This window comes from Meleagris gallopavo, chromosome 2, assembly GCF_000146605.3.
Source record: "Meleagris gallopavo isolate NT-WF06-2002-E0010 breed Aviagen turkey brand Nicholas breeding stock chromosome 2, Turkey_5.1, whole genome shotgun sequence".
NCBI lineage: Eukaryota > Metazoa > Chordata > Aves > Galliformes > Phasianidae > Meleagris > Meleagris gallopavo.
This window is the reverse complement of record NC_015012.2, coordinates 76,205,078-76,214,988: the sequence shown is the minus strand read 5'-3', so window position 1 is coordinate 76,214,988 and position 9,911 is coordinate 76,205,078. Positions and strand designations below refer to the sequence as shown.

Below are 9,911 nucleotides of genomic sequence, written 5' to 3'. Positions count from 1 at the left end.
TCCTTTCTTCCTTCCTTCCCGTGTGTTTTCACAAATGACAGCCATGATTTATGTATATATATAACTGTTACATGACAACACTGTAAGTGCTGAGAAATCACAATGCTAGTTCTTAAATGATTTGAATTTCTGGTGGGAAAAGATAGTGCTACTATATGGTATAGTATTTCAGAATAAGAGGTGATGATCTTAGGAGGATAAAAATGGCATACAGAACACAACATTATATCCATAAAGCTAGCTGTAAATAGATTTCTTATGGTCTGACCTTCAAGTTTAATTCTTACGAATTAAAACAAACTGTCAGAATGAATTCTTACCCAGAAGCGCTTTTTGCACAGAAGGGAAAAAAAAAAAAAGAAGATGAAAATAGTTTGGTCTGTTTTAGCTATTTCCCACTGTTCACCAGTATATACTCACAACCAGCTTCCAACCCTATCCATCTTCCGATATGTGATCATCTCGGGCCAGGCTGAGCTGCTTTTCTCCCTCTTCAGCAATAGATGTCAATAGCAAGCTTCCTACTCCCAAAGACTTCATCCGTTTCAGCACCAGAGGAAATAGTGATTCTCTTCCAAGCTCATCTTGCTGTGGACTCTCAATCTGTCCTTAGAAACTTATTGCTAATAGAGCTAGGCATAGTTTTGTATTTCATGTTCTGAGTCTCCGAAACTGTGAAATTCAGACACATTATGACACATTTAGAATTCCCAAATACAGTCCAGATTCAGTGAATTCAACATTTTGAAAATGTTCAGGAATGTAACTCAAAGTCTCCTCTTCATCTTGATGAATGCAAAAGAAATCACAAGTGATGAAGCTGGGAGTGGACCATATCATACTTGTTTCTGTTTTTCCTGCCTTTCTTTGATTTCCACATATGAAGACTTCTGGCCAAGGAAGGCAACTACATTCAAAAAGTTGCTGAAAAGGAATGAATACATTATCTAGTCATACATACTGACTGTGAAATGGAAATGCATTTTGCTTATATATTAGTATTACAGTACAGAGAACCAGAACCTAGATCTGAAAAGTTACATTTCATGATGTTTCTTCTAGCTTCCTCCCTTCCTCCTTCCTCCCTCCCTCTCCCATTCCTTCCTCCCTTCCTTCCTTCCTTCCTTCCTTCCTTCCTTCCTTCCTTCCTTCCTTCCTTCCTTCCTTCCTTCCTTCCTTCCTTCCTTCCTTCCTTCTGTTGTAATATAGCAATTAACAGATAATATTGAGCATAACAAGCCCCCAGAAATAGTCTGGTGGCAAACTATAAGCAAACCTGCTGGGTAACTCACTGTGACACTTCCCTTCAGTCCCAACTAAAAATAACTGAGAAGGTGGTGGTATCAGAAACCAAGGCAGCAGAAATGGTAACACACTGGCTCTCTTACATCAGCCAGGGATTCAGATTGCAAGGACAAGCATCCACCAGCTAAGTGCATAGCCTGCATTTGCCTGCCATTCACCTGCCCACAGAGCAGATCACAGATCACACCAGTTGTTCACACAGAGGCACCAGCAAATGTCAACATGCTTTAAGCACAGCAGCCTGAGCCCTGCTGAAGCTAGCACATTGCTGTGATGCTAGGAAGCCAGCATCATATCCTTCTTCTGAACGGAATTTTCTGAACTTATTTTTTGCATGGGAAGTGGAAGAGTGAACTGATCTTCAGAATTACGGAGGATTCAACTGAACTGCTGATAAATGCTGAAGATCAAACAGCTATTCACGTTAGAAGAGCTCGGTGGCATCTCCCAGGGGCCTCTTCAGATGTAATTTCTGTAAATGTTTAGTTTTTAAAAGCAAGAGTTTTGCAATATATTCAATTCTTTCCTTCTTTCTTTCTTTTTCTTTCTTTACATCTTTCTTTTTTTCTCTTTTTTTTTTTTGTTATCTTTCCTCACTTCCTTCCTTATTTCCTTCCTTTCTTTCCTTCCTTCCTTCTTTTTTTCTTCCTTTCTTTTTAATGAAAGAAGAAAAGATGAAGAGGAGATATAAGGCAAAGAGATATCTAAAAGTAATTGTATAGGTTTATCCTAATCACAGATTCTTCTGCACCAGAAGTCCTCCATACAAATTCACCTTGCACAGATCACTGAAACAAACAAAAACGATTTAAGAGCATATATGTCATTTATGTCCCACACTTGGCCTTGCAATGCAGAATTTGGAATCATTATCATTGAATACCTATTACATTACATACCTTTTTCTCCAAGAAAGAGGATCTGGGCTCCAATTTCCTGTGATTTCAGGGAGTTCTTCATGTCAATTTGATCAAGCTGATATCTAGATGTCCAGAAGGTTGCCCTTGTGATGCCTGAAAAAGAGGAGATAAGGTAGTGGTTTTTGAAAGTCGGAGTTGCTTGAGAACCCAAGGAGTGGCTCAAGATGGCCTCTTCCCAGAAAGCCAATTTAAGAGCAGGTTATTCCTGGCTGGATGCCAATTCCTGATCTCAAATGTGACTTGCTTCAGGGTTTTACTTTCCTTTGGCTGTAGGAGGATAACCATGCTTTTCAGGCCCCCGGTGATATAGGACTTTCCTGACTGAATTCCTCCTTCAAGCTCAAGAGCTTGCAATGAATCAAATGTGTGTTTGAGAGAAATACTTACTCTTGCTTTAGAATTTTCTGGAAGATAACCTTTATCACATTGATTATTTCAGTGGTCAGTCACTAGGCTTTTTTCTTTCAGGACATTTTATTTGAGTTTTCCATCACTGAATTGCATTATATCTTACTAGAATTACATTCCCCGTGGACTGTAATCAAGTGACTCTGTTAGTGGTAGTTTTTTTCTTTTTCTTCTCACTCTTTCTTATATTGAAAAATATCAAGATCTTCAAATTATTGTCTCACTTTAATGCAGAAGGAAAAAGCTGAATATCATAATTTTTTTCTTCAATCAACATCTGAAAGAAAATGGTATTGGATTATGTTCAACTGCAATAAAAGGCATTTGCAGCTGAAAAAATACTACATGCAAATGTCTCCCATTGATGACAGTGAAATTACAACTAGTGGAGTGAAGCTTCAAAACCCAGGGTTTCTTAATAATTGTTGAGAGTTCTTCTGTGAGTCGCAGCACAGTCAGCATAAATGAAACATCAGAAATGCCAGGAACATGTTCTTCTGCAACAGACAAATTTGATTGAGAAAAGTTCAAGTGCGTACTTCACAGTGACATAATGTTCTTTTTTTAAATTTGATCTTCTATAGTTTATGCCACATGAGTTCTGTCTTTCTCTCTTATTTCGCATCACACTGTTGTTTTGCATGCACTTTGGCTCCCTTAATTCCAAGACATTCTGCAGGGATGCATTTTGTCTGCCTGCCAGCTGAGAACTCCTTATCATCACAGCCTGTCAAAAGTCCCTGTGTTTAGCAACAGTTGCGCTCACTGCTCTTCTTTCTGGTTGGTGGAGTTGTTATCTCATCTGCAACAACAGTGTCCATATCATTTCAACAACTCTGAATTTCTTATTTTTGTCAGGATTGACAGCAGTGCTGCTGTTCCTGTTTATTGTGCACTCTCCAGGACTGAGTCATCTCTGTGTGCTCTGTGACTGCCAGGTCAAGTTCCTTTCTTACAGGGGAGTGGCTTGTAGAGATTGGACAAGGAAAATTGCCTAACTAATGCCTTGCTGCAGCTTTCTGTGATGTGATTAAACAGTGCATCTCAAAGTAGTCTGACATACAAGACATTTTTATTTTAGTAAAAAAAAAAAAAGCAAAAGGAAAGAAACAAAAGTTTTTACAGTGACCCATGGAGGTATTCCTGGGTCTTATCCTAGGGCAAGATTAAAGGCATAGGAGTGATTTGATTCAGAACAGAAATACTACAGTGGGTTTATTAAGCAGAGAAGGACTGATTCACAGTAGTTGACTTTGTTTTTCCATGTGCAATTCAAATGCAATTTTAACCATCAAACTATTTTTTACTGTAAATAATTATTCAGATAATCAGAATATTTGGGGTTTTGTTTGTTTGTTTTTGTTTTTTGAGGGGGAGTTGGGCAGGGGGAGTAGGTATGTAAGACAACAATTTTTCTCTTTTCCTACTGTTTACTTGTCCACAAAGTTGTAACCAAAAAACTCACATCATGAGCAGTGAATACAAGAATATAAGTGTAATTCTAGTGGATCACACCAGAAATTAATCCAGTTGAGCATCCTATCTCCAGTGTGTCAGTAGCAGACATGTAAGGTAGGCAACAAGAACAGAAACAGCCTGCAGTGATAGCTGCCCAAAAGACAACCTCAGCCCCAAGTTATTTGCAGCTTGGGGAGTATTTGAATACGTAGTTGTTTGAGGGTTTTTTTCTGTGTTTCTTTTTCCTGTTTGAGTGTTTTCATGCCTTCAGTAGGGTTTGTTTAATTTCTTTGTCCAATCAGTAACTTTTATCATCCAAATTACCCAGTCATGAGGTTTTCTATAGTTTACTAATGATTAATGGAGAAAAAACCTCCTTTGTTTCCTTGACATTTGCATCCATCAGTTTCATATAAGGACTCATTCTGTTTTCATTAGCTCTGTGTTGGAAGAGACAATGGGTATCTATTTCTTATTTGCTATTTGTAGGACAAGCATGATTTTACAGAGCAGTACTGTACCTTATCATTTGTCTGCTGCTCTACTCAATCCACACTCCTCATGAAAGCTGAACTATCTTAATAGTTCTTTCTGCTCTTCACTAGACCTTATTCCAGCTCTGCTAAAGTCCTGCAGAGACAGAGGCCAAAACTGCCTACACTGCTCAGGCTTGACTGGGTCACCATGGACCGTATGGCACTGTAATCATGTGGGCTTCTTGCCCACCAGTGCCCAAAATCTGATTTATTTTCTTCACTGTTATTCTATTTTGGGACGTTATCCTCAAGGAAGTGTGTTTTGTGACAATGAGATCTCACTCAAAAAAGGCAGTGATGGCAGACCACTGAATTGGTAAAAATGAAACTATTTCTTTCTTTTGTATATATTCGCATGTTTACCTACCTCAAGTAGGTATCTTTCATTCACACAGTTATTTAATCTTGTCTTTTCCTTAGTTTCTTAATCTAGTCAGGCCCTTCTTCAACCATGAAGAGGCCCTTATCCTTACCACCCTAAATAGCTTACTATCATCAGTGCACCTTGTCACCTCATAATTCATTCCTTGTTTCATATCACTTATGAACATGTTGAACAGCTCAGGCCAGAACTCAGATCCTGCAGGATTTCACTCATGACTTCCCGCCACCTTTTGTTCCTAATCTTCTCTGTCCTACCTCTTAATCAGTTATTACTCATGTCAGAGTTTTGGTTCCCATCGAGTGGCAGCTCAGTTTCTATAGCTGGCACTGATGAGAAAAGCTTGCTGAAAGATTTTGACTAGGACAAAACAGCTCAGTCATCTACCTCATCTGTGTGCTTCCAAGAACTGATAAGAAGGCTTGGATCTGGAGTCATTGAATATATCAAACAAAATACAGAGATATGAAAGAAAAATTGAGACCAATTCACGCACAATTCTCTTTACAGCAAACAGTTCTGCTCTGTCTGCTTGACTGACAGAAGACAGCAGTATATATTTGGCCTTCGCAGTGCCCTTTCCAAATGGTATAATCACAAGCTTGACCATTGTTTTAAGCAGTGACATTTTTTGCTCCAGAATTTGATTTTGTGGAAGGCAATCAATACCACAATTGACCCATGGCCAATAAGTGTGCGGTTTGGTTGTCTGAATGATACCTCCTGGCAAATAATCATCTTTTCTGCTTGTTATTTTAGCCATAAAACACACCCTGCATAAAAATCCTCACTGAAACTGGCTTTGAGAAAACACATACTGCTTTATAAACATGTACAAGGCTAAAACATTTTTGACATGTATATCCACTCAGAAAGTTATTAAGAAAGATTCAGCTTGATATTATTTGAAATGAGGGAAACACTGAAGTATGACTATCAGGAGTTTTAATCAAAAATCCTTTGGGACTTTGACTTGGGATTCAAGCTATACAAAATATTTGCATCTGAAGCAAAATCCACAAATATTTGGATTTTCATCAGTTCTGCTTGGATGCAAAACTGTCAGACACTGCAGTTTTGGCAGTCAGAAATTGCTTTTCCTAAATATTAACTGCGTTTCCCACCCATTGGAAAAATTGCAGAAGATCCAGGGGGGCTTCTGATTGTATAAAGCTGAGTGCCAAAGAAAAGAACTTCTCCAGGGGTTCCTTGTTTCTCCTCATGGGGAGCCTGTCACCTCCAAACCTAAGCTTCATTTTCTCAGAGGAATAATTCCTTGTGGCAACTTTCCATGATTCCGCCTTGGAACAGGGATGTAAACTGCAATTCCCAGCAGCTATGAATGCTTCAGTCTTATAACTTTGTTTAAACATCTGCTCAGATTAAGAAAATATTAGTACAATACAGGGCATGATGGTTTTTTTTATAAAAGGACCTTAAAATGTCTCTGCTCACAAGCGTTGTTTTCCTTGCACATAGGAGAGGGAACTGGTGGCAGGTGTACAATTTCAGTGCACGTATTTTATTTTCCAAAATCTTTACGGGGAACATGTCATTGGGCCATGCCATGCAACAGCTTCAGAGATGCAAGAACCTAGTTCCTGCTTATGAACGTTTTGAGACCTTACTGCATGACAGATACTGACACACTTTCCCTTCTCAATTTTCACATGTCTTTCAGCAAAATCATCAACTTTTATTAGCTCTATATATTTCTTTTCATAACAATAAGTTATTTGGTCAAGAGTGCTGAGTAATCAACAGGGGAAAAGATACCTGCTTCTCCTCAGTTTTTGCCTTTCAATGACCTGGAATCATAGAATCATGGAATAACAGAATGGCTTGAGTTGGAAGGGACCTTAAAGCCCATCCAGTTCCAACCTCCTGCCATGAGCAGGGTGCCCCCACCAGCTCAGTCTGCCCAGAGCTCCACCCGACCTGGCCTTGAGCGCATACAGGGATGGGGCATCCACAGTTTCTCTGGACAGCCTGACCTGCTGTGTTTATAACTACCTGATGCTTTTACATGTCTTGAAAGTAGGTTCTACTTTCAAATAAAGCTTAGAAATGACTTTGTTGCTTGGAGTTGATTCCTTAGTTTACTGTTGTTCAAAGCTGTGTTGTTGTCCGTTAAATTAAGTTAGCTGTGCACTGTGACTGCATTTAGGAGCTAGCTCGCACTCACCTCATCCCTCCCTGCAGTGTCAGAAAAAGTATTGTGCAGTGGGAGAAACAACATGAAGGTGCAAACTCAGATCCCTTCCATATACACAGCAACTCAAGGCAAATCAGAAGTCATTGCATGAAATCTAGAAAGCTTACATTCTTTACAATCAGCAGACATTATTCTTTAATTCTTTATATAAATATAGGTATATATATCTTTTTTTTTTCTGAGGAGTTACTCTGTAGAGTAGTGCAAACCATTTGCAATGAAAATCAAACCTTAACCTTAATTTTAACTACATACCATCCTCCCTGCTAAAAATAAACTGACCTGGCCTGAGTAAAGTATTGAACTGAGTTTTGTGTTAGTAATGAAATATTATAGCCAGTAAAGTTTTAAGTTTCATTGTGAACCTTTCACTCTGTTCTAACTTCATAATTCTTTGAAAGCCGAATGTTGAAATACTTTGCCTTATCAGTTTATGTGTCTGTGCGTGTGTGTATAAATATGTATCTATATACTTACATAAAATAATAACAAGTTATATATGTAAACATAATACGAAAGCATGATTGTGTGGATATTGGAATGAAATGGAAGTGACTATATTACTCATGACTGATAAAACCATTAATGCTTTTCTCAAATGAGTACAAATACAATGTTTCAGCCAAGCAAAAATTGTACGAGATTAAGAACATTATAATTAGATATAAAAATTGATAGAGATGTAACTGTACGTTTCTTTCCAGTCTCAGCTATGACAGACCTAACTGCTGTAGTGTTATTTCAGCTCAGGTGAAATTACACGTTTCCGCTTTTTGTTAACTTTCATGATGTTGGTAACAACACAATGCAGGGTCAGTATGGAGGGGGACATGGCTCTTTGAAAAAGAGAGAAAGAAAAAAAAAGACAAAGAGGGACAGACATACACCTAGTTTTCTGTTATATTAAGGATCTTTGAGCTCTTTTTCAAAGGATAGGGAATTTAACTTTGCTGAAATGTTGGCCCTTCTCAGCTCTCAAGGCACATTTTTGAGAATTGAGATTGTCCTGTTCTCAGCATATTTTCCAGAGGTGTGCTTGAAGAATTAACTCTCAGTTGATGTTCAAAATATTCAGGTTTTCCACTTCTAAGCAGATGCTTTGCACTTCCAGCCCTGAGAGAAAATGATTTCAGAGTTGCTTGAGGAAGAAACAGAAAGTTTCTCATCTTCAGGTTGTAGCTCTGAGCACTGGTATTGGTGTCACCCAACCACATGGATGGCACCTTGCAAAGTGTGACAGAGGAGCAACCAGAGGGCTGGAAGGAACAAAACTTGGAAAAATGATAATCATAGAATCATATCATAGAATGGCCTGAGTTGAAAAGGATCATAATGATCATCAAGTTTCAACCCCCCTGCTATGTGCAGAGTCTCCAACCACCAGCAGACCAGGCTGCCCAGAGCCACATCCAGCCTGGCCTTGAATGCCTCCAGGGATGGAGCATCCACAGCCTCCTTGGGCAACCTGTTCCAGTGTGTCACAACCCTCTGTGTGAAGAACTTCCTCCTAATATCTAACCTAAACCTCCCCTGTCTCAGTTTAAAACCATTCCCCGTTGTTCTATCACTATCCATCCTTGTGAACAGCCATTACAGCATATCAGAATTACAGTGAGAAAGGGCTGCCATGTGTTGCACACAATGCTTGCCGGTACACAAAGAGATGCATAAAGAGGAGTCAGAGTCCTTAGCAAGGTGATCTTAAGTAAGATTCATCCCTAATTAACTGCACACATCTGCATGCTCCATCTGAGCAGACACCTAAGCTTTGCATCTCTGGGAGAGTTAGAGGTGCTTGTAAAAAGTAATCTGTCTGACCATGTTTACATGCTGGGGGAATAAAGATGAATGAAAACCTACAAATGCAAGATTGCTGTGGGCTATAAAGGAATAACTGGGCAGCCAGTTGTGGATTTCTGCGAAGAATATAAATAAAGCCTATGTATATACACAGACTCCAGTCTTCATGAAATGGTGGCCTCTCACTTCATGTTTCCCTTCTTAGTTAAATCCTGCATTGTACAAAGTGATGTGAGCTAGGCATGATATATTCAGGCATGCGTGGTACGTTCTCATTTCACTCAATGTCTACATTTTTCCATCCTCATTCCTTCCTTCTCTGCCTGGATTCTGCACTCAAAGGTGTTCTGGAAAGTACAGGAAAGACAGCAACAATGCCACAGCTGAGTCCCTAGCTCTGGCTGCCCAGAGCATCACTTCTATGTGGCACTTTGATCTCCATTCCAGACATCCTGATAACTGAAAAGGGCAAAGTGAGAGCAAAGGTGGCTTCTGCTCAAGACTTTTACATGAGGAAAACACACCTTTCTACCACTAACTGCTTTTCCATTCATGTTTCCTCTTGTATTGACTCCTAATTAATTATGGCATCCTGGATAAATGCTTTGGAAACTTAAATCTGAACTCTTTGCAAGTACTATGAGAGACAATCACATCCTTTATGAAAAATACAACCTGATTCCAATTAATTTTCACAAATGTCAGTATCTCAAGGTTTCACAATATTTTTCATTAACAATGTTAATTATCAAAGTAATATATATATTTCTGTGTTCAGTGTAGCTAAAATTTTTGCAAAGTTTGTAAATTACCACTGGTTGGCATTGTGTCATTTAGCAGTTTTTTAAATGTCCTTCCCTTCCCTTCCCTTCCCTTCCCTTCCCTTC

General features: G+C 39.0%; 1 protein-coding gene across 1 annotated transcript in view; it reads right to left on the bottom strand.

Annotated features, from left to right (window-relative positions):
* Positions 1-419: 419 nt before the first annotated feature.
* TBX18 (T-box transcription factor 18) overlaps positions 420-9,911 on the bottom strand; it is a 44,987-nt gene continuing 35,495 nt past the window's right edge. The window contains exons 7-8 of the mRNA XM_019613115.1: positions 2,205-2,318; positions 420-924 (exon numbers count right to left, since the gene is read on the bottom strand). Coding sequence (XP_019468660.1) covers positions 914-924; positions 2,205-2,318 — 125 coding nt within the window. The 3' untranslated portion in view covers positions 420-913. The remainder of the gene's footprint in view (positions 925-2,204; positions 2,319-9,911) is intronic.